This window comes from Pseudopipra pipra, chromosome W (assembly GCF_036250125.1).
Source record: "Pseudopipra pipra isolate bDixPip1 chromosome W, bDixPip1.hap1, whole genome shotgun sequence".
In the NCBI taxonomy this organism is placed as follows: domain Eukaryota; kingdom Metazoa; phylum Chordata; class Aves; order Passeriformes; family Pipridae; genus Pseudopipra; species Pseudopipra pipra.
The window spans coordinates 5934029-5957134 of NC_087580.1; the positions used below are offsets into that span (position 1 = coordinate 5934029).

At 59.7% G+C, this 23106-nt stretch overlaps 3 protein-coding genes and 1 pseudogene across 6 annotated transcripts in view; 3 read left to right on the forward strand and 1 right to left on the reverse strand.

Annotated features, from left to right (window-relative positions):
* The window catches only part of LOC135404433 (zinc finger protein 239-like), a 352167-nt pseudogene that overhangs the window by 232950 nt on the left and 96111 nt on the right, over positions 1 to 23106 (reverse strand).
* On the forward strand, positions 5944 to 10272 carry LOC135406262 (class II histocompatibility antigen, B-L beta chain-like). Its single transcript, XM_064640690.1, has 5 exons — positions 5944 to 6094; positions 6610 to 6879; positions 7546 to 7784; positions 8118 to 8224; positions 10224 to 10272. The coding sequence occupies exons 1-5, from the start codon at positions 5959 to 5961 to the stop codon at positions 10270 to 10272; spliced, it is 801 nt and encodes a 266-aa protein (XP_064496760.1). The 5' UTR covers positions 5944 to 5958.
* The window catches only part of LOC135404435 (class I histocompatibility antigen, F10 alpha chain-like), a 115371-nt gene continuing 108507 nt past the window's right edge, over positions 16243 to 23106 (forward strand). Inside the window, exon 1 of the mRNA XM_064639185.1 lies at positions 16243 to 16380. Coding sequence (XP_064495255.1) covers positions 16314 to 16380 — 67 coding nt within the window. The 5' untranslated portion in view covers positions 16243 to 16313. The remainder of the gene's footprint in view (positions 16381 to 23106) is intronic.
* Positions 18379 to 22671, forward strand: LOC135404422 (class I histocompatibility antigen, F10 alpha chain-like). 4 transcript variants are annotated; one of them, XM_064639154.1, is made up of 8 exons: positions 18379 to 18542; positions 19793 to 20056; positions 20259 to 20528; positions 20713 to 20985; positions 21101 to 21214; positions 21313 to 21348; positions 21472 to 21504; positions 21840 to 22671. In XM_064639154.1, the coding sequence occupies exons 1-8, from the start codon at positions 18476 to 18478 to the stop codon at positions 21851 to 21853; spliced, it is 1071 nt and encodes a 356-aa protein (XP_064495224.1). In that variant the 5' UTR covers positions 18379 to 18475; the 3' UTR covers positions 21854 to 22671. The 4 variants fall into 4 exon arrangements, with proteins under 4 accessions (XP_064495224.1, XP_064495221.1, XP_064495222.1 ...); XM_064639151.1 differs by having other exon boundaries at positions 21877 to 22671; XM_064639152.1 differs by having other exon boundaries at positions 21447 to 21504; positions 21840 to 22000.

The following is a 23106-nucleotide window of genomic DNA, read 5'->3' on the forward strand; positions in this document are numbered from 1 at the left end:
CCCAGCCCCCCAGGTCACCCCCCAAGGTGCTGGACGGCCCTTCAGACCCACCTGAGCCCACCCCCCGTGTGCCCACCCTGTGCAGGGCAGCTCGAGGAGCCCCTGGGACAGGGGATTGTGCCTCTGGACCTGCCTCCCGAGGGGCTTCTGCCACCCCTGGGGGGCACAGAGGGGACAGGGGCACCCTCAGCTCCTCCTGCCACAAGCTGAGCTGGGACAACAGCCCGAGCTCCCGGGGCCTGGGCAGGTCCTGCTCCCTCCTGGGGCTTTGCCTGGATGCTCCTGTGCTCCTCAAATAAAAACACAAAAAGCTCATAATCCCCCAAGGGCCCAGCAGTCACAGCTCTCCTCAGCAAAGCAAAACTGGTTCCATAGGAGTGATTTGTGGAATATTTATAAGGAAAAATAGTCAAAAAAACAGACCAAGGATCAACTGACAGAGACGAAAATACCTGTGGATGCTGCTGTTGAGTCACTGGCAACTGCAAAGTGTTTCTATACTTACTAAAACTATATAACCCCCCTCCATCAATGCCCAGCAGGTGTTGTTGGCATCACTAGTGTAAATAAAATTATTACCAGGCTGGTACTTTCCCAGGTGAGAACCCTCTGTCTGTGTTTGCAAAGGGAAGACCCCAAAAGATTATTTTTTTCCTGTCCCAGTGCTTGAATTTTTAATAAGGTTTAATTGATGCCGTGTTTTGTTCCTGTCCCCGAGCCCCAAATTCCTCCTGGTGGGGCAGCCCCGCCGAGCTTTGCAGCTGGGAAACCTGATCTGGGGGTTTGCTCCCTGTTCCTCAGGTGCTTGAACACAGCAGAGGGGCAGCGGGACCCCTCCAGCCCCACCCCAAGAGCCCGTGGGGGCAACTCCCCGGGCAGCCCGAGGGACAGCGCCAGGGTGGCCGTCAGGGCCCCGAGGGGACAGCGGGGACAGCGGGGGGGCTGCGGCGAGGCCCCCCCACGGCTCTGGAATGGCAGATCCAGAATGGGGGTAGGGAAGGGGTGTGGAAAAAAGGGGGGGGCTCGAGAGCAGCCGTCACCCCCCCCCCCCCAGAGCCCGAGGCAGGGTGTCCTGGGGCAAAGCCCCTGGTGAGACCCCCCAAAGCCCTGCAGCCCCCCCTGCACAGGGGGATGCAGGGACTGGGAAAGGGATTTCAGGGGTTGTGGAGCTGGATATGGGGGTGCAGGGGGGTCACAGAGCTGGGGAAGGAGATGCAGGGGGGTCTCAGTGCCCAGGACCAGGGATTCAAGGGGGGCCCGGGGTCAAGGGAAAGGGGGGCTCCCCCCGGAATGGGGGTCCCGGGGGGGCACACACGCTCTGGGGGGGACACACGACCCCCGGGGACCCCCCTCAGCTCCTCCCGCGGGCGGAGGTCGAGCCCCAGCCCAGGGAGACGAAGCCAAAGACGGAGCCCCGACCCCCGTCAGCATCTTGGGGGGGCGGCGTCCGGCGGCAGCTCTGGGGGGGCGGGGGGGGGCAGGACCCGGGAAACGGCGGCGGCTGCTGGGAAGGGACCGGGACGGACTGGGATGGACTGGGATGGACTGGGACAGACTGGGACACTGGGATACAGCAAGAGCAGGACTGGGACCCCTCAGGACCAGAGCTGGGCAACAGGGATCATACTGGGAGCAACTGGGACTGTCACCAAACGGGAATAAAACTCTCTGTCACTGCAATGTCAGGATTAGAAAGTGGTTTTATTTTTTTCGGCACTGGGTGCGGGGGTGGGGTCGTGGGGGGTCTCTTCCCATCACCCCCACACTGGGCTGTCTCACACCCTGGTTTCTGTGGATGTAACTAATACATGTGCATTACACTTCCCCAAACTCATGCATATATATAAAACACTCCCACAGATTCTCTTACATATTTGAATCAGTTTTCAGAACTCATTTACATCAGAGTAGGGGTCTCTCGAGGGTCTCTGGTGGCCCTTTGGGGAACATCCCTTCTCCAAATTATCCTTCTTTGGTCACAGGCCTGAAAAACCAGTTTCTTCTTCTGGAATGCTTCCCAGCTCTGGGGGCTGGCCAAGATACTCCTTCTTATCAGTGGTGCTTTTCCCGGCATCAGACCTGGCCCCGGGGGGATCGGGGTCGTTCCCAACCGGCTCCGCTCCGCCCTCGGGCCCCGCTGGGGCCGCCCCGCAGTTCCCACCCGGCTCCGCCGCACGGCCCGGGCCCCGCGTGTCCCGCTGCCGCCTGCCCGGCCCCGCCGAGCCCAGAAACGCCGCCAAATCGCTCAGAGGGACCAAAAACCCTTCCCGTGGGCAGCGAGGGGCGCGGGGGGTCCCTGTGAAGGCCCTTCCCCTCAGTCACTGCTGGGCACCCGCCGCCCCCGCCCCGAGCCGGGGCCCTTCCCAGCGCTCCCAGTGTGCCCAGCCAGCCCCGAGCGCCCCAGGGAGGGCTTCAGCTGGGCACGGCACACAAGGGCTGCTGGGGGGTCCCACCTCACTGCGGGGCCCTTGGTTCTTCCCGGGCTGGGCAAACCCGGCGGGTGGAGTTTTGTGCCAGAACTCTGTCCCCTCCTCCACTCGGCCCACGGGATTCGGGGCCGTTTTCCCTTTTTGGGGCAAATAAATCCGAGGTGTTGAGCACTGACAGGACGCAGCAGCCCTGCAGCCTGCGGAGCCCGGGCTGACCTGTGCCTGGCAGAGGAACAAAGCAGCTCAGGGGCAAATGACTCAGTGGTTAATTGGCCTAATAAATTGCTCCTAATTAGGGGCCAGACAAGTGAGGCCCCAGGGCTTCCTGCCCCCCACATGGCTGGGAAAGGCCAGCCAGGAGCTCCACAACACTGTATTTGTGTCTATTTTCAGATAGATCTGGCATTGCATTGATTGATTCTCGACATTTTATGCCTGTTTAATGATATTTTATTGATTCTCTTCGAGATGAGGATCAACATCTGGATCTTTACGGACATGGTGCTTTCCAAGGAGAGCAGGACACAGGCAAAGCCAGGAGAACCAGCCTGCAATCACACAGTACCACCTGGCAGAGATGTTGTAGAGCAAAGACTCCCTTCAGGTTGGAAGGAAACTCTGCATTCAGTGAGCTGCCTGGAGAATGTGTGCCCACAGCTCTGTGGGAAGCTGACAGCAGGGAATAACATTCCCAAGCAGCTGCATCTCTGCCCAGAAGGAAGGACTGTCTGCAGGTTCAGACACTTCTGAGATTGACCCTTCAGACCATAGTGACCCTTTCAGAGAAAACGCTGAGGACAAGTGTATTTGAAGAGCTCAAGCTGACTGAGAAGGCCTGCAAAGCATCCTGGAGAGCTGATTTCCAAGATCTCCGTGGGCATTTGGCACCTTGATAAACTTCTCTTCTTCCCTCAGTGCCCAGGGAACACCAGACAAGGTCACACAAGGGTTTCCCTTGGAGTCCCCTGGGCTTGGCTGGTGGAATCTTCTTGGGGGAGGGCAAGGATGAGATGAAGGCAGTTGGGTGAGACTTTGGAATGGAAGATTGTGCCTGGTTTGGGGTTTTCTGTCTTGAAAAAAAGCTCACCATGAGCTGTAGAAGGCCCTGTGCTGGGTAGATTCAGCTACTTGAATAAAGTTTTCAGTTTAAGATACTTGTTTTTTAGGAGCTCCTGATACCTCCAAAAGCCAGGTCAGGATCACCAACAATTTCCTTTCCTATGTGGATATAATTACTTGGCAGGATTCTGTTGTGGAGTCTAATGCTCTGTACTAAGACATTTCTGGACTAGTATTCCAAGGAGCATCCCAAGCATTGTATCCTGCTCCCTTCTCTAATGTATCCATATATAAAACTCAGTAACTTCCTTTTTACAGCCTATTTATTTACCTAAATGAGTTCATTTGACTTAGATATATTAAGGGATGGCTTTATTTCCTGGTCTATTTTTCCTGATGAAATAAATAAACCAACAGTTCTGCCGGAGTCCAAGTTCTTAAATCACTGTAGACTTCATTGCATGTATTGTGTAGCAGGTTGAAAACTTCCTTAGCTGGCAGCTGGAACAAAACTCCATCCAATTCCCTGAGCTTGCAAACCTCCTTCTTAAACAGCAGGAAGAGCCACAGTAGATGCCCAAGTGCTGCACAATGGCAGGGAAATGCAGGCAGTGCAGTGGTTGCAGTGTGTGAATCTCTGCAGTTCAGCAGAGGCTCCTCATCCCTCTGGAGCAGGGAGGTCACTGCTGGGAAGTTGTGCTGTGCAGAAGCCTTGAGCTCCTGTGGCAGGACGAGCACAGGGCAGTGCCACGGCCTTTGTGGGGAAGATCCTGCCGGGCCTGCCAAGTGCTGCTGCTCTTTGGAAAGCGGGAGAGTTGTGGGTCCTTGCGAGGAGGAGAATGAAGATGTTCAGCAGCAGAAAGCAGAGCAGAGCAGTGCCCTCCTTTTGTCCGGGACTGCCAAGGGGGCACTGAACCTGGCGAGCCCTGAGCCAGGAGCAGCAGGAGGGCAGTGTAAACCCGACAGTCCTGGAACAGCACGAGAGGCTGCAGAGCTGGAGAAGGAATTCTGCGGGAATACTCAAGTCCGGAATGCTGCTGGAAGCGTCCCTTTGGCCCCTAGAATTGCCCTGGGAGTTTGCTGCCAGGCTTTGCTGCTCTCCTGCTGCAGTGAGTCAATGGGAGCTGCCGGGTGCTGTGGGCTGGCGATGCCCTGGGGAGCAGCTGCCCGGCCGTGGTGCCCCTTGCCGTGGGTGCCGTGCGGGCTGACGGTGCCGGCGGGTTCCGTGGCAGCGCCGGAGCCCGGCGGGATCCGCAGCGCGTCCCGCCCGGCGCTGCAGGACCGGCAACGGCAGCGAGGGCTGCCAGGCCTTGGAAAAGCTGCGACCTGCAGGAGCTGTCAGGGCTCCAAGGCACAGCCCGGGGGGCCAGCAGAGACACAGAGTTCCTGCTGTGCTCATTCCCGTTCCTGCCGTGCCCATTCCCATTGCTGGTAATGCCCAGCCTGCTCCCAGTGTCCCCGTTCCTGTCCCCAGTGTCCCCATCCTGGTTCCCCACGTTCCCATTCCCGCTCCTGGTGTTCCCATTACCAGTTGCTGGTAATGCCCAACCTGTTCCCCGTGACCCCATCCTGGTCCCCCCTGGTTCCCATTCCTGGTGTTGCCATTCCCAACTCCTGATATCCCCATTCCCAGTTCCTGGTGTCCTCAACCTTCTCCTGGTCTTCCCATCCTGCTCCTGGTGTCCCCATCCCTTTCCCCATTGTCTCCTTGTGTTCCCAGATCCAAAAAAAATCCTGGAAAAGAGAAGTTTAGGTACTCCCAGGACCCCAAAATTGTGAAAACAAGGGTTTGGGCACGCCCAGAGCCCAAAATATTAAAATAGAGGGGTTAGGACACTCCCAGACTCTAAAACTCATGAGAACAGGGGGGGTTCAAACACTCCCAGACTCCCAAAATCTCACAAACAGAGGGCTATTAGGCACACCCGGCATCCCAGACCCTCATTCCCACCGATCCACGACACTCCAAACCCCATCCCCAGCAATCCTGGAACCCCCCAAACCCACCTTGGACCCCCCAAGGCCCGTGCAGGGTCAGCAGCAGCAGCCAATGGGAGCGAGCGCTGCTGGCTCGTCATCAGCTGCCGGGCAGACCCGTCCGGAACGGAGCCCTCCCCGAGCTCAGCCAATCAGAGACCGCCCTCCGGTGATTTTGGGGGCCCGTGGGAGCTGCGGGAGCCCTGGATGGGCGTTTTTGGGTTGCCCTGAGCTTTGGGAGCCCTGGCTGGGCATTTTTGGTGGGCCCTGAGCTCCCCCCTCCCCCGCAGCCCACGGACCCCCCCGAACCCCCCAGCCCCGGGGCTGCCGCGGGGGCCCCCAACGGCCCTCAGCCAATCCCAAAGCGACCACGCCGCCCGCGCCCAATCCCAGCGCGCCGCGCTGATGACTCATCAGTCGCCGGGAAGACGCCTCGAAAAAAGGGCCCCAACTGCGCCCTCAACGAAGCCCAGTGCGCCCCAAACCCCCCAAAATGGCGCCGCCCGGCTGGTTTTGGGCTGTCAGCAGCTGTCCGGCGCTGGGCATGGAGCGTGTGCGGGGAGCTGGGGCCGTGCTGGCGGTGCTGGTGGTGCTGGGAGCCCCCCCGGCTGCGGGCGAGGAGCTGTCGGGTGAGCGGGGGGGGCGGGCAGGGGTGTGGGGTGTGAAAGGGGGGGAAAGAGGGGAGAAAAGAGGGGGTGGGAGCCCCAAAAGTGAGGGCGAGGGGGGTGGGAAGGCCCGGAGTGAGTGGGAGGGGGGTGGGAGCCCCAAAGTGAGGCTGGGGCGGGTGTGGGGATTGTGGGACCGGTGGGAAAGGGGTGAAAGAGTGGGGCAAGGGGTGTGGGAGAGCAGGCAGAGGGGTGCCATGGGGGTCCCTGGGTGTCCCTTGAGCCCCGGAGCGGTTCCCTGGGGCTCGGGGGGGGGGTCGGATCGGCATTGGGGGGGTCCCCAACCCCTCTGTCCATCCGCGGGGGGCTGATGGGGGGGTTCCCCCCCAGCCAAGAGCCGGTGCTGGGGCGTCCGTGGGGCAGAGGGGGGTGGGAAAGGGGGTTCCGGAGTGGCCCCCTGAGCTCCCAGCCTGCTGTGGGGGGCTGGGGGATGATGGGGGTGGATGGGGCACTCCCTGACCGGTGTCCTGCACACACAGGGGTGTTCCAGTTGTTGTCTCCGAGCGAGTGTCACTTCATCAACGGCACCGAGCAGGTGAGGCTCGTGGACAGGTACATCTACAACCGGGAGCAACTCCTGCACTTCCACAGCGATGTGGGGGTCTATGTGGGGGACACCCCGTTTGGGGAGATCCAGGCCAGGTACTTCAACAGCAACCCAGAAATCATTGAGCGTAAACGGGCTGAGGTGGACACGTTCTGCCGGCACAACTACGAGGTGTACACTCCGCCTGCTGTGGAGAGGAGAGGTGAGCATGGGGCACAGCGGGTCCCCTGGGCCCTCCCCCGGGAATGACCCTGGAGCCCCTAAAACCCTCCCTGGGAATCACTCCAGACCCCACAGCCCTCCTTGTGCCCATCCCCTTGCCTTTTCCCCACTTTTCTCCAGTTCCTCCCAGTCCGTCCCAGTGTCTCCCAGTCCTTCCAATGCTCCCTAGTCACTCCCAGTCCATTCCAGTTATTCAGAGTCCATCCCAGTTATTCAGAGTCCATCCCAGTCCATCCCAGTCTCTCCCAGTGCCCCCCCGCGTCTCCACCCCGCTGGGGCCACCGAGCTCACGCCCCTCAGCCAATCCCAGCGCGTCTCTCTGATGACGCTCCAGTTGCCAGGCAGACCCAAACCAAAGAGTTCCCTCATCAGGACTCAGCCTCCCAGTCCCGAGCGCTTCCTGCCCAGTCCACACCAGTCACTCCCAGTCCATCCCAGTAATTCCCAGTCCATCTCACTCCACTCTCAGACCCTCTCAGTCCATTCCCAGTCGTTCTCACTTCACTCCCACATCTACCAACTCTCTCCCCAGTGCCCCCCCAGCCCAGCCCCTTCTCCCCCACTCTATTCCCACTCCCTCCCACTGCCATCCCAGTCCCTCCCAGTGCCCCCCAGCTCAGCCCAGTGTCTCCCCCGTCCCTGCCAGTGCCCCCCAGCGTGTCCATCTCGCTGGTGCCGTTGAGCTCCCAGCCCGGCCCCGGCCGCCTGCTCTGCTCCGGGATGGATTTCTACCCTGCGCCGGTGCAGGTGAGGTGGTTCCAGGATGGGCAGGAGCTGCCGGAGCACGTGGTGGCCACCGACGTGGTCCCCAACGGGGACTGGAGCTGCCAGGTGCTGGTGATGCTGGAAATCCCCCCCTGGCGTGGGGTCACCTACAGCTGCCAGGTGGAGCACGTCAGCCTGGAGCACCCCCTTAGCCGGCACTGGGGTACGGCCCGGCCCCCCCAGCACCGGGGGCACACTGGCAGGGGGTCCGAGGGGGAAAGGGGGCAACTGGGGGCGACTGGGAGGGAGTTTGGTGGTTGCTGGAGGTGATGGGAGGGGGGTGGGAGGGTCCTAAAGGGGCTGGGTGGAATCCCTGCAGGGGCTGGGAAGGGACTGGCAGGAGGTTAGAGGGACCCCTGGGTGGGCTGGGGGAGAGCGGGCCGGGCTCTGTGGGGTGCCGGGGGGTGCGTGGGAGGAGGTTTTGGGGGTGCTGACCCCCCCGGCTCCCCCCAGAGATGCCACCGGACACCGTCCGCAGCAAGATCCTGGTGGGGGTCGGGGGCTTCATCTTGGGCTTGGTCTTCCTGGCGCTGGGGCTCGGCTTCTACCTGCGGGAGAAGGTAAAGGGGGGGTCCCCAAATGGGGGTCGTGTTCCCCCCCCTTGCTCTCCCACAGCCTCTGGGCCCCCCCTTCCCCCCACCCCACTCTCACCCCCTTTTCTCTCCCCACAGAGCTCCTGAGCCACCGGTGGCCACAGCCCCTCCCCGTGGCCTTGGGCCCAGCCGGGACCCCCCAAACCCTGCGCTCATTTGGGGGGGTCGCCTGTCCCCCCCTTCCCTGCTTTTGTTCTCACCCCACCCAGCTGTTCCCAGTGTTCCCAGTAAAGCTTCTCAGTGCTTTGCAGTCCTGCTTACTGGAGAGAAGGGGCTGGGGGTGACTTGGGGGGAAACTGCGGGGGGAGCAGAGTTTGAGGGGGGCAGAACCGGCCCCAGGATGGATCGGGAATGGGGAACCCCCTGAGTCCTCCACGTGTCACCCCGTTCTTGGGGGGTTTTGTGGGGGCATCTGCACCCCAACAGGGCACCCAGCGCACCCCAAGAGGTGCCAGGACCCACGTAAACTCCGTAACAGAGATGCTGGGAATCCCAAATTCAGTGGCAGGAGAATGGTACCCCCTCAAAAGTGGACGGGGACAAAACAGGACTGAGGAGTGGGGAATGATGGGAAAGGGGTGGGAGAGGTCGGAAAGGTGGGGAAAAGGAGGATGTGGGACATCAGCCCCTCTTTCCTTCCCTTTTCCCCCTTTCCCACCTGACCCCCACTCACCCAACAGCTCCTCGCCCGCAGCCGGGGGGGCTCCCAGCACCACCAGGACCCCCAGCACGGCCCCAGCTCCCCGCACACAGTGAAGCTTCCCAGTTCTCTGCACTCCTGGTGACCGGGGAGAAGTGGGGGGGCTTCAAAAGTCCTGGCAACAGGAGGGTTTGGACACTCCCTGACCCCGAAATATCAGAAAAGAGGGATTTGGACACTCCTAGACTCCAGAAATCCTGGGAACAGGGGGGTTTGAATATTCTCAGACCTTAAAAGTCCTGGGAACAGGGGGGTTTGGACACTCTCAGAACTACAAAATCCTGGAGAAAGGTGGTTTAGGCACATGCCGTGTATCAGGGAGGGAAAAGGTCCGAGAGATACTGGAAGGTGAAAAACTAGACACCGTTGCTACTTAAGAAAGTAACTATTTATTATGAAAGGTGGCTAACAGTGAAAAAATAGGCACTCAAGAGAAAGGGATTAGGGAGGAGAAAAGTGAACAAAAAGACCCTAAAAGGAAGGCACAGCACCCTACTCACCCAGGTGTCACCTATAAGAGAGTCTTACCCACTCTAACCACTTCTAAAGCCTCTCTGCAGCAGCTGCGTGTTCCTGAGGGCTGGTAGGCTCCCACTACAGCAGGCGTCCCCGCTAAAAGCAACTTGGTCCTTCGTGTAGAGCCGGCCCCCAGCAGGGAAAGCGTGTCTGCTTTTATACAGTTCATTGAGCACACCTGCCCGGGGAGGGGTGGCCAGCACCGCCCCGTCAGGGGTTCCCAATCCCACCCCCTTGGTTATGTCAGTGCACCCCTTCTGCCCATGGGTGAGAACTTTGGAAATCCCCTCACACAGGTGCAGTGAGTCCTGGGGGTCTTTCCCAGTTGAGTCTGGGAGTGAGCCTTCCTCACTTCATCATCACTTTCTCCTCCAAATGCCCTTGACGAGCCATTAACCAATCACAGGAGACCAATTAAAACAGTTTATACAGAAGTTCTCCCTCCAAGGGCAAATTTACTGTTTTATCAGTGAACTTGGCAGGAAGACCTATAAACTACTGCAGGTGGCTAAGGCCAAACACAGACCAAAAATATCATCACAACTCCATCCCAGTACAAGGGCTCTGAGCCAGAGAATGAATGAGAGCTGGGTCCAGGCTTGGGAATTGCCGGGAGGGGAAAGGGATGTCTAAGAACAAGTCCCTTAGGAGAGGGAAGCAGAGAGGCTGAGTTTTGACCCCAGCACAAAGGTGTGCAGGGCAGAGCAGAGAATATGCCCACATAAGATTCTTGTGCGTCCGTCTTTGCAGTTCTGAAAGGCACTTCTTGTCACAGCCTGTCCTCTCCATTCCAGAATAGGCCCTGGCAACCAAAGAACCAACACCCCACACCATAGTGCAGACCAACCCCTGTGCTTTGGGCCCTTTTGTTGTCCTATCCATTCTGGCCTATCCTCTCCATTCTGGAATAGCCTCTGGAAACCAAAGAACCAAGCCCCCACCATGTGACAGTTCAACCCCATCCGTGTGCCAAGGGCTCCTTTGTGGTGTCACAGCCTGTCCTCTCCATTCTGGAATAGCCCCTGGAAACCAAAGAACCAACACCTCACACCCCCACAGTGCAGCCCCACCTGTCTGCCACGGGACTCTTTGGGATGTCACGGCCTTTCTCCCAGGAAAGAAAGCCTGGAACCTTCGGGTTTCACATGCAGTTGGGGGGCCACCCTGGGCACTCCATGGGCAGCAAGAACTTTCTGTGCTGGCACTTTTTGTCTGGCAGGAATCTTCAGCTGTGTTCAGTTTGGGCAGTCAGACTGGCAATTTCAGCGCAGGGCTCCTGCAAGTGAACGACAGCCCTTCCCTCCAGGAAAGAAACCCCTTACCCTTGGTCTCTTCTCCTGTTCCTTAAAACACAACCTGCAGGGGAGCTTTCTGGGATCTCTTCTCTTGGGAACTGGGAAGATAGACCCGCTCCCATGTTTAACACCTCAGGCAAAACCACCCTTTGAACACCTTTCCCAACCTTCCCCAACCTTTCCCAAAGCCCAGATTTTACAGGTGTCCTGTAATTATGGCCCAATCTCACCCAAGCCCACAAACCATGACAGAAACCTCTCAGCCTCACGCTGCGTCCTTCTCATTGCTGTGCCTTATGTGCAGGCAAAAGACCTTAAAATCAAGTCCCCAAAATTCATGGCCTGTTCTTTTTCCCAGAAAAGAAGGCATGGTGAACTCTCCAGACCAGGGAACTGGAAGATCTCCCCAAAACTCCTTTGGTACACGCTGCAGGGCCAACGATTCCTCTGCTCTGCCCTGTCGGCGCTGCTTTGTCTCATCTGGGTCCCCAGAAACTGTCAGTGAAAGCCGGGGAATAAAATCTCTGAGCAGTTGGTTGGGTTCCAGAGGTGACCCTACTTCATTCAGCGCTGAAGGGACACAGGAATTGCTCTCTAACACCTGTACATCAGTTCTCAAAACTTTTAACTCTTTTTACGTTTTAGCAAACAAAGGAATTCCTGTCCACTGGCTTACCAGTTCTCTACTTCTCTGCAGGAATTCTTCTTCTCTCTTCTATTGGCTCTTGATTTCTCACTTTATGTGATGCTTTTCCACAGTTTTTGTCCTTTTCTTGTCTTTTCCCTAGATAGGGAGAGCCTCAGTAACTGTCTGTGTTAGTTTTGTCTTCGTCTCTGGTTTCTCTAAGGGTCTTTCTGGTTTAGAAATTCTGCCTTCTTCGTGTCCAGATCTCAAAAATAGATTTCTCTGCCAGGTCTCTGACCACTGAAATATGGCAGGCCTTAAACTTTTACTTTGTTTTTCTAACAAATGGCCATGGGGCAGAACTTGTCCATCATCCATTGTCTATTGCCCCCATTCAATCTCCTGCCAGCACTTTCTCCCCACTGCTGGGTGGGCTCCTTTGTCAAGCACTAGAACTTGTTGGGTAACAGGCCCAGTCCTGTTGCCTATTTTTCGTGGGGATGTGCAGGAGGGCATTGAGTCTTCCAGGAGCAAATTGGCAGAGGACCCCAAGCTGGCTTGCAGTGTGGATGTGCTGGAGGGCAGGAAGGCTGTGCAGAGGGACCTGGACAGGCTGGACCTCTGGGCCGAGCCCGTGGGCATGAGGTTCAAGAGTGCCTTTGGTGCCTTTGGGGCCTCTGGCCACAAGAACCCCCTGCAGCTCCAGGCCGGGGGCAGAGGAGCTGCAAAGGGTCCCCGTGGGAGAGGCCCTGGGGGTGCTGGTGGACAGAGGCTGAACCTGAGCCAGCGGGTGCCCGGGTGGGCAAGAAGGCCAAGGGCAGGCTGGCCTGGATCAGAAAGAGTGTGGCAGCAGGAGCAGGGCAGTGATTCTTCTGCTGGACTGGGCACTGGTGAGGCCACAGCTGGAGTGCTGTGTCCAGCTCTGGGCCCCTCAATTCTGGGAGAACCTTGAGGGGCTGGAGTGGGTGGAGAGCAGGGCAATGGAGCTGGGCAAGGGTCTGCAGTGCATGGCCTGTGAGGAGCAGCTGAGGGAGCTGGGCTTCTCCAACCTGGAGAAGAGGAGGCTCGGGGCTGACCTTCTCCCTGTCCACAACTTCCTGACAGGAGGCTGGAGCCAGGTGGGGGTCAGCCCCTTCTCCGAGGCAACAGGCGACAGGACAAGAGGACACGAGGACCTGCCTGTCAGGGGCTGTTTGTCAGGGACAGGAGCAGGACTTTTTGGAGAGAAACAGGGATTAGGTACTGAAATGGGCTGCCCAGGGAGGTGCTGGAGTCACCGTCCCTGGAGGTGTTTAAGCAAAGACTGGCCATGGCACTGAGTGCCGTGGTCTGCTTGACGTGCTGGGGATGGGACGTAGGCTGGACCCCGGTTGATCTCACAAGTCTCTGCCAAGCTCAGGGACTCTGGGCTTCTGTGCCAGCCCAGCCTTTGGGGACAGCGTGCTGGTGGCTCCGAGGCTCCGTCCTTGCCTTGCCTTGCCCATCTCCTGGCTGCCAGGCAAGGGCCTTGTGACATCACAGCCTCTGTGGAACAGCGTGGTGGCTGAAAACTGTCAGCGCTCCGTCCCCGTGCCCAGAGCCTGGGCAGAAGTCGGCTGGCAGGGACGGGCAGAGACTGTGCAGAGGTGTCAGCTCGTCCCGCAGCAGCACGATGCCCAGCCAGGGCATCTCCTGGCTCCTCAGGCTCTCGGTGCTCCTGCTCTTGCCTGGCCCACTCGAGCCTTGCAGCCGTGCCACAGGTGCCATTGCTGAGAACCGGGGTTTTCCTTGGATGGCCCCTTGCCAGAAAAGGCAGGAGAGGCTGGAGAGAGGGGAAGGAGGGGGGTCAGGCCGCTGGGATGGGGCCGGCGGGCCGTGAGCCCGAAGCCAGCAAGGCCTTGGGCCCACACGGTGTCAGGGGAGGACTGAGAGCCCCCAGGGAGGAGGAAAGCTGGGCAGGCCCCAAGGCTGCTGGGCCTCTTCCTTGCCAGCCCTTTGGCCAAGGCCCCGAGGCAGAGGTGGGGCTCAGCCTCTGCACAGCAATGGGGCACAGGCTGAGCCCCAGGGACACCAGAGCCAGGCGGCCTGAGCTCTTCTTCCTGCAGCGTCTGCCTGGGGCAGCCCAGCCAGGCCTGAGTCTCTGCAGGAGAGGCCAAGCCCAGCCAGAGAGGGCTCAGCCCTCTGAGGCTGCACTCACTGCAAAGGGAACAAAACATTGGCCCAGAGGACATCCTGCCCCCAAATGGAGAACTGGAAAGGTCAAGAATAAAAAAGTCACCCCCCTCCATTCTTCAAGACATGTTTAGACCTCTTTCCTAAAAGCATCCAGGACTCGGGTCACCCAATTTTCTCTTAGACAAGGGTTTTTCCATGGTCTCCTCAATTCCCAACCCATCCCAGATCAGTTCTGGGGTCCCAACCCCCACTTTTTCCTCCTCTCCCACCCCTTACAAATCATTCCCCCGATGCCTAACCCCCTCATGCTCACTTTGGGGGTCCCACCCTCCCCTTTTCCCCACTCTTCTGACCTCTCCCACCCGTTTCCCCTCATCCCCCAATCCTCAGTCGCCCTCCACCTCCACTTTTGGGGGGTCCCCCCACTCCCCCACTCAGTTTGGGATCCCACCACCCCTTTTATCCCCTTCTGACTCACCAACCTCCCCTCTTCCCAACACCCCCTCTCACCCAAGAGCTCCTCGCCTGTAGCTGGGGGGGCTCCCAGTAACACAACAGTGCCCATGAAAGTCCTCCCAAAAAAGGGTTAGGTGGGGTCTTGGGTGGGCTCCGAGTGGATTTGGGGCTACCTTGGGGGCCTGTGGGGTGGTTTAAGGGGGTCCCAGCACACTTTGGGAAGTGTTGGATGCTGTGTTGGGGTGCAGATGTCCCCCCAAATCTCCCCAGAACAGGGTGACACAAGGGGGGGGGCACAGAGGGGTCCCCATTCCTGATCCATCCTGGAACAACCACACTGGGGGCAACTGGGATCAGAGTGGGAGCAGCTGGGCCCCTGCTGGGCTCATACTGGGACCATCCTGGGAGTGACTGCAATAATACTGGGAGTACGTGAGAGGCACTGTAACCATACTGGGAATGACTGGGATCAAACTGGACTCGTACTGCAAGTTTCTGGAAGTTCCTGGGATCATACTGGGTGTGACTGGACTCATAGTGGGATCATACTGGGTGCAACTGGGACCATGCAGGGGCAAATGGCCTCCTCCAAGGAGTGACTGAAAGTGCCTGGGGCCATACTGGACTCAGACTGGGAGTCCCTGAGAGGGCAAGGAACCATCCTGGGGGGGGGAGCAACTGGGACCACCTTGGGGGCAACTGGTATCCTATTGGGAGTGACTGGAAGTGACTGGGATCCTAGTGGGAGTGACCAGGGCAGTGCAGAAGGAGGGGCAGGAGGTGCTCCAGGCCTGGAGCTGAGATTCCCCTGCAGCCCAAGGAGGAGCCCACGGCGGAGCAGGGGATGCCCACAAAGAAGGATGTGAGCCCGTGGGAAGCCCGTGCTGGAGCAGAGTCCCTGCAGCTGCTGCGGCCCCAGAGAGCTCCAAGGGTCTCATCAGCACTGCTGGTTGTGGGGCCACACAGAGGGGCTTTAGGCAGTGTACCCCAGTCACAACCAGCATGCTCCCACTCAGTCCCAGCATGATCCCTGTTAGCCCCAGCCTCTCCCAGTTTCCCCCAGTGAGTCCCACTCATTCCCAGTTTCCCAGTTTCCCAGTACTTCCAGCATGAACCTAGTTACTCACAGCCACTTCCAATCATCCCCAGTATGGTCCCAGTTCCCCCCCCCTCATGATCCCAGTTGCTTCCAGTGTGGTCCCACTCACCCCCACTATGGTTACAGACACTTCCAGTATAGCCCAGTAGAGCCCACAGCAGGCTCATAGTCATTCCCAGGCACATCCAGTTGCCCCAGTGAGGTTCCAGTTTCTGCCAGTAGGATCCCAGTCACTCCCAGTATATCCGAGTATGTCCCATGTGGCATCCAGCATGCTCCCAGTTGCTCCCAGTAGGCCTCGGTGTGGTCCCAGCGTGTTCCCAGTATGATCCCTGTTGCCCCAGTTCTGGTCCTGGAGGGTCCCAGTGTGCTCAGATCCTGCTCCTGGGGGATCCTGCTGGGTCCTGCTCCTGGTGATCCCGGTGTCCCAGTCCATCCCAGTCCATCCCAGTCTCCCAATCCATCCCAGTCCATCCCAGTCTGTCCCAGTCCGTCCCAGTCTGTCCCAGTTTATCCCAGTCCATCTCAGTCCATCCCAGTCTGTCCCGGTCCCTTCCCAGCAGCCGCCGCCGTTTCCCGGGTCCTGCCCCCCCCACCCCCCCAAGATGCTGACGGGGGTCGGGGCTCCGTCTTTGGCTTCGTCTCCCTGGGCTGGGGCTCGGCCTCCGCCCGAGGGAGGAGCTGAGGGGGGTCCCCGGGGGTCGTGTGTCCCCCCCGGAGCGTGTGTGCCCCCCCGGGACCCCCATCCCGCTGTCACCCCCTTTTCTCTCCCCACGGAGCTCCTGCCCCAGCTCCCGCTCCCCCCTGGCAGGGGCTTTGGGAGCCCCCCTTTGCCTTGACCCCGGGACCCCTGCGGGGGGCAGTGGGGGCTGCCCAGGGCGGGCACTGGCCCAGGGAGATCGCCCCCCGCCCCCGCGGCATCCGCTGATCGCGGCGCTTCCCCCGCTTTGGCCCCGAAGCGGCGCCTTTAAGGCCGAGTTTAAGCGCAGGGCCCGCGAGTTCAGCTCGGCCCGGCCCGGGGGTCCCGCCGCTCGGGCCCGTCCAGGGGGCCCGGGGGTGGCGGGGGGACCCGGGGCGGTGCCAGGAGGGGTCCCGAAGGGGATCCCGGGGCATTCCCGGCAATTCCCCCGGGCCCGCCCCCCGCGCTCCCTCGGCCACTTTTGCTTCCGCGTCTCCCGAACTGCGCCCAGCGGGGCCAGCGGAGCAGCGCGATGGCTCCAGCGCTGGGGCTGGGGGCGCTCCTGGCGCTCCTGGGGGTCTCGATGGGGCAGCCCAAGGGTAAGTGGGACCCCCGGAACGGGCAACTCCTCAACCTTTATTCCCGGGCACCGGCACTTCCCCGAACCTCCATTTCCGGGCACCGGGACCCCCCTGCACCCTCTCCCTCCGCACCGGGACCCCCTGAATCCCGATTGCTGGGCACGGGAACCCCCTGGGCCCCCATTCCTGGAAGGAGACCCCCCTGAACACCCATTCCCGGGCACGGGAACCCCCCTGAACTTCCATTTCCAGGCACCGAGACCCCCCTGCACCCTCTCCGTCAGCACCGGGACCCCCTTAAACCTCCCTATGCGGCACCGGGATCCCCTAATTTCCATTCCTGGGCACCGAGACCCCCCTGAACACCCGTTCCCGGGCATGGGAACCTCCCTCAACCTCCATTCCCGGACACAGGGATGCCTCTGGAGCCCCATTCCTGAGTACCGGGACCCCCCTGAACCCCCATTCTTGGGCACAGGAACCCCCCTGGACCCCCATCCCCTGCACCAGGACCCCTCTGAACCCCCTTATCCTCAACAAATACCCCCCTGTGCCCCTTTTCCTGCCAATCCTGCCTCTCCCAGCCCCCTCATCCTCCCTTTTTCCTTGACCCTGGGACCCCCTGGACCCCCATTCTTGGCTTTTCCTGACTCCAGACCCCACTTTCCTTAACACTGGGGACCACTGGACCCCCCTTTTTCTGCGCACAGGGACTCCCTGAAGCTCCATCTCATCTCTCCCACTGCCCTCACTCTCCTTCCCATGACCCTGGGACCCCCTTGAACCTCCATTCCTGGGCACAAGGATCCCCCCGGACCCCCTCATCCTGCACCAACACCCCCCTGCACCTCCTTTCCAGCCATCCCGCCTCTCCCAGTGCCCTCCCCCCCTTCCCCTGACCCTGGGACCCTGTTACAGACTGGACAGGGGCTGCAACCTGCTTCTTTTAGATGATTCCTTCCAAGGCGAGATTAAGGCCCAAACCTCCAAATGTTCGGTCTCACACACACAACTGACTTTATTTGTACCAATAAGGAACGGTAAAAGCGAGGGGGGAGAAGAAGAGGGAGAGATGAGGAAAAGGAAAGGCTGCCAAAGGAAAGTGCCGAAAGGTTCCCAGCCCAGGGAGAGAAGCGGGTGCAGTCAGGCTCGGGCAGGCAGGGAAGCAGCGCTGGAGGGAAGCGGGTGGGGAGCAGAGCGGATCCGAGCCGAGCAGCAGAGCAGGGAGGTGGGACACGAGCGGGACGGAGCGAGGAGCGGGGCCAGCAGCCAGCACGGGCCCCTGGCCAACAGCGGCTGGGCTGGACAGGACCGAAACGCGGGCACTGCCTTAAATCCCCCCGGTGGGCGCTCCCTGGCCCGCTCGGCTCCGGGCAGAGCCTTGACTTTGAGAGCCCCTGGACCCCCCTTCCCGCCTTTCCCAGCCCCCAGAGCCCCCTTTCCTCAACACTGGCAACCCCTGGGACCTCCTTTCCTGGGCACAGGGACCCCCCAGACTCCCCATCCCACCCCTCCAAGCCCCTGCACCTCCTGTTTCCCTCGCCCCGGGCCCCCCTTGAATCCCCGCTCCCGGGCACTGAGACCCCCCTGCATCTCCTTCCCCAGCTCCGGGATCCCCCCCCCCCCTCACCCGGGGGTCGCGTCTCCCGGCAGGGATGAGCAGGGTCTGTGAGGGCAGTGGGGGCTGCCCAGGGCGGGCACTGGCCCAGGGAGATCGCCCCCCGCCCCCGCGGCATCCGCTGATCGCGGCGCTTCCCCCGCTTTGACCCCGAAGCGGCGCCTTTAAGGCCGAGTTTAAGCGCAGGGCCCGCGAGTTCAGCTCGGCCCGGCCCGGGGGTCCCGCAAGACGTGGCCGCGGAGGGTTGCAGAGGGTCTCAGGAGGACTCAGGGTGGTCCCAGCAGGGCTCCCAAAGGACATTGCGGTCAGTTCCCAGGAATTCCCCCGTCCCCTCCCCTCCCCCGCGCTGCCTCGGGCACGGTCGCGTCTCCCAACCTGCGGCGCCGGGATCTGCCCGGTGCCCGGTGACGTCACGGCCCAGTCGGGTTTCCATTGGTGCAGAAGAAGTAGCGGCGCCGGACGCTGCTGTGTGGGCGGGGCCAGCGGAGCAGCGCGATGGCTCCAGCGCTGGGGCTGGGGGCGCTCCTGGCGCTCCTGGGGGTCTCGGGGGGGCAGCCCGAGGGTAAGTGGGACCCCCGGAACGGGCAACTCCTCAACCTTTATTCCCGGGCACCGGCACTTCCCTGAACCTCCATTTTCGGGCACCGGGACCCCCCTGCACCCTCTCCCTCCGCACCGGGACCCCCTGAATCCCGATTGCTGGGCACGGGAACCTCCTGAGCCCCCATTCCCGGGCATGGGAACCCCCCTGAATCTCTATTTCCGGGCACGGAGACCCCCCCTGCGACGTCTCCCTCCACACCAGGACCCCCTTAAAACTCCTTATCTGGCACCAGGACCCCCCAGTTTCCATTCCCGGGCACCAAGACCTCCCTGAACCCCCATTCCCGGGCACAGAAAGCCCTCTGAACCACCATTTCTGGGTCCTGGGACCCCCCTGAACTATTTTTTCTTGCACCAGGGCCCCTTGAACCCCCATGCCCAGCTCTAGGACCCCTCTGAACCCCCTTATCCTCAACAAATACCCCCCTGTGCCCCTTTTCCTGCCAATCTTGCCTCTCTCAGCCCCCTGATCCTCCCTTTTCCTCGACCCTGGGACCCCCTGGACCCCCCTTCTTGACCTTTCCCAGCCCCCAGCCTTCACTTTCCTCAACATCAGGGACCACTGGACCCTCCTTTCCTGGGCACAGGGACCCCCTGAATCTCCATCTCACCTCTCCCAGTACCCTCACCCCCCTTTCCTTGACCCTGGGACCCTCTGAATCTCCATTCCTGGGCAGGGGTACTCCTCTGCACCTTATTCAGCACCCAGAGCCCCCTGAACCCCCTTATCTGGGAGTACGACCCCCTGAACAGCCTTATTGGGCACTGGGACCCCCCTGCGCCCCCATTCCTGGGCATAGGGACTCCCCTGAACCAACACCCCCCTGCATCCCCTTCCTGGCCATCCAGCTTCTCCCAGACCACAAACCTTTCCTTTTTCTGGACTCTGGGACCCGACCCCCTGGACCCCCATTCCTGCCTTTCCCAGTCCCCAGACCCCCCTTTCATCAACACTTAGGAACCACGGGACCCCCATTCCTGATTATCCTGGTTCTCCCCACCCTGTAATGGGAGTGGGGACACTGGTGACCCCTGGACACTGATTTCCTGGGCACAGGAACACCCTGGACCCCCCGTTCCACCTCTACCAGCCCCTGCACCTCCCTTTCTTTGAACCTTGGACCCTTCCTGGCTCTCTCGGCTCTCCCACTTCCCCCTTTCCTTGGCTCTTGGACTCCCCAGATTCCCCAAATGTCCATGTCCCCTCAGTTCTCCACTCCCTGCGTTTCCTGAGCGTGGCCATGTCAGAGCCTGGCCTGGGGGTCCCCCAGTATGTGGCTGTGGGGTACCTGGACAGGACCCCCTTCCAGCGCTACGACAGCGAGCGGGGCCGGGCGGAGCCGCAGACGCCGTGGATGGCGGCCGGAGCCGAGCCGGGATATTGGGATGGACAGACCCAGATCCACAGGGGGAACCAGCACGTGGCCATCACCAACGTGGAGACGCTGCGGGGCCGGTACAACCAGAGTGGGGGTGAGTGGGGGGCACCTGGGGACAGGGAGAGTCTGCGGGGCTGGGCTGGGATCTGTGGGGCCAGAGGGACCCATGGGGCTGGGGTGGAATCTGTGGGGCTGGAATGGGGATCCATGGGGCTCTATATGGCTGCATTTGGGCTCTGTGGCGTTGGAACACAACTCTGTGGGTCTCCATGGGTCCAGTCCCACCCTCTGCCCAGGTCTCCACACGCTGCAGCGGGTTTGTGGCTGTGACCTCCTGTCCAACGGGAGCATCCACAGAACCCTTCGGTACGGCTATGACGGGCGGGATTTCATCTCCTTCGACCTGGGATCCGGGACCTTCGTGGCCGCCGATGGAGCTGCCCAGATCACCCAGAGGCACAGGAAATCCGAAGGGTACGAGGCTCTTCAGCACGAGCTGGCACAGAGCTGTGTGGAAGAGCTCCAGAAATACATCAGATGTGGGCAGGAGGCGCTGGAGCGCAAAGGTGAGGGAGACGGAAATCCCATGGGAATGGAATTTGGGAGAATGGAATTTGGAAACACAGGAATTCCCATAGGAATTCTGTTTATGGATGTCACCATTCCCATGAGAATTCCATGGGTGTGTCTCACCATTTTTCCATTCCCATGGGAATTCCATGGATGGATCTCACCATTACCCCATTCCAGATCCCCCCGATGTCCACGTGTCTGGGAAAGAGGAACACGGGATCCTGACGTTGTCCTGCTGCGCGTACGGATTCTACCCCGGGATGATCGGGATCAACTGGTTGAAGGGGGATGAACTGCAGGATCAGGAGACGGAGTGGGGTGGGATCGTTCCCAACAGCGATGGCACCTTCCACAGCTGGGCCAGGATCGAGGCGCTGCCGGGGGAGCGGGAGCAGTACCGGTGCCGGGTGGAGCACGCTGGAATGCCGGAGCCCGGGATCTTCGCCTGGGGTGAGGCTGGGAACGGGCAATGTGGGAACTGGGGGTTTGGGAAGGAGGAATTCAGGAATGTGGAGCAGTGGAATTGGGGGTCCCCTTCCCCTCCTCACCCTTCTGCCCTTCCCAGAACCAGAATCCGTCTGGAATTCCACCCCAGTGCTGGTCACTGTGTCTGTCGGCACTGCCATCATCATCATCATCATCGGCCTCATCAGATTCAGTGTCTGGAAGCTCCGATCCGGTAACTCCCGGGATGGGGGTCGGGAAGGGGCACGGATCCGCCCGGCAGCATTCCGGGGATCCTGTGCCACAGGTGCTGATCCCGCTTTCTTTCCATAGGGAAGAGGGAGGGGAGTGGATACAACATGGCCACCAGTGAGTACCAGCAGCGTATCTGGATCCTGGTCCAGATCCTCTCCACATGGATCCCATGACGGATCCTGGTATAGATCCAGGTGTGTGATCCATGCCAGAATCTCATGGATCTTCTTTTCACAGGAACAGACACAGGAACCAACAGGTCCCCCACAGGTACGGAGCAGGATCCAGGTGGGATTCCAGAGGGGAATTAGGGCAGGATGGATAGGGCAGGATTGTGTCCAGATTCCAGATCATGGCAGGATTCCAGAGTGGGATCAGGTCGAATTCTGGAGTGGGATCAGGACTGGATTCTGGAGCAGGATCAGGTGGGATGGATGGAGTGGGACTGGGGTGGGATTCCACAGTGAAATTGGGTGGGATGGATGGAGCAGGATCAGGTGGGATTCTGGAGCAGTTCCTCCTCTCTGTGGGCTCCACAGCTGGATCCATCCCGTGGGATGGGGATAGGCATGTGGTGACTCTGTCCCCTGCTCTCATCCTGGCAGCATTCACCGCCTGATCGATCCACGGATATGATTTCAGCGGTGCCAAAATTCAAAACCATTCCTGTTGTCACTCTGGTTCTCCAACAACGTTTCTCTTCCATCCCCTCCAAGGGATCCCTCAGGAAAAGAACCTGTTGCGGTGCCTCTGGAGCAGGTCGTGACACGGGCTCGGACAGAGTCACGTGCAGGGAGCGCTGGAAGGGGAGAACTGGGGGAACAGTAGGTTGGGTCTGGCAGGATGCTCTGCCCTCATAAGGCCTAAAATGCAGTCAGAGAATCCAAACAATCCAACTGTCTGTGCTGAGCTCCCCCTGGTGCCAAGGGGCTGCTTTAGTGTTGGACTGTGCTAAAACCAGCCTGGTTCACAACTGCAAACACCCCCCCTGCTTTTGGAAGCAGGATTTGACAGATAAGCTGCTGGCTGACCTGGAGAAATGGCACTGGCAGTCCATCACTTTATAACTTAAAAGCCCAGTCCAACTTTCATGTGGCAAATTCTTCCACAGACTTTCTTGGAGTGTGTGGAGCTTCTCCTGTGGAGCAGGGACACCACTTCGTGGTTACTCAGGGGTTAAGTTGTGTGGTGAGTTACATCAGTCTCTAGGTGATGATTGTTTCTTTTTGTCTGCTCTGATAAAATTGGATTTGGAATTACTTTGATACAGTGCATTATTTTATGCTGTTTTATACTCTACTAGTATATATAGTATATATATTTTATACTCTACAGCTTTTACACTCTATAGTAAATAATTCTGATCAAGATCTTTTGTCTGTTCGCTCATCTGTTTATTTGTTCATTTGTCATAATAAAGGATTCATTTTATTTAAATATCTCTGACTTGGCATCATTAAAACCTGCAGGACAGTGATTCTAGCACACCTCTGTAAGTCCTTTAACTTGACCTGTTGACAAAGTCTGGGCTGGGATTGGATCCAGCCGCCCCCGGGCTCCTCCCTGAGAAGGAGTTTAGAAAGCCAGAGGGTCCTTCCTGCACGTCGTAGCTCCACAAAAGGGCTTCTCTACTAAACTTTCTCTCAGCCTTCCACTCCCCCGCGACAAGGGGCGGGTCTGGCGGGAGGAGAAAAGATGATCTTCATATTGCCAGAGTCGGGGGTCACCTGGAACACTGTTTTGTTCTTTCCATGCCATCACTGCCAGTGAGTTGGTGTGTGACAACGGTGCTCCCCGTACAAACCTCCCCCGCAGGGATTGTCTGCACTGGACCTCACCTGGATCTGCAGGGTCCTTATCTGAATCCCTGTG

Coding starts and splice junctions, on each gene's coding strand:
- LOC135406262 (XM_064640690.1), top strand. CDS start 5,959: ATGGCGCCGCCCGGCTGGTTTTGGGCTGTCAGCAGCTGTCCGGCGCTG. Junction 6,095..6,609: donor TGCGGGCGAGGAGCTGTCGG/GTGAGCGGGGGG, acceptor CTGCACACACAG/GGGTGTTCCAGTTGTTGTCT. Junction 7,785..8,117: donor GGGTCACCTACAGCTGCCAG/GTGGAGCACGTC, acceptor GGCTCCCCCCAG/AGATGCCACCGGACACCGTC.
- LOC135404422 (XM_064639151.1), top strand. CDS start 18,476: ATGGCTCCAGCGCTGGGGCTGGGGGCGCTCCTGGCGCTCCTGGGGGTC. Junction 20,057..20,258: donor CCGGTACAACCAGAGTGGGG/GTGAGTGGGGGG, acceptor CCCTCTGCCCAG/GTCTCCACACGCTGCAGCGG. Junction 21,505..21,876: donor AACCAACAGGTCCCCCACAG/GTACGGAGCAGG, acceptor ATATGATTTCAG/CGGTGCCAAAATTCAAAACC.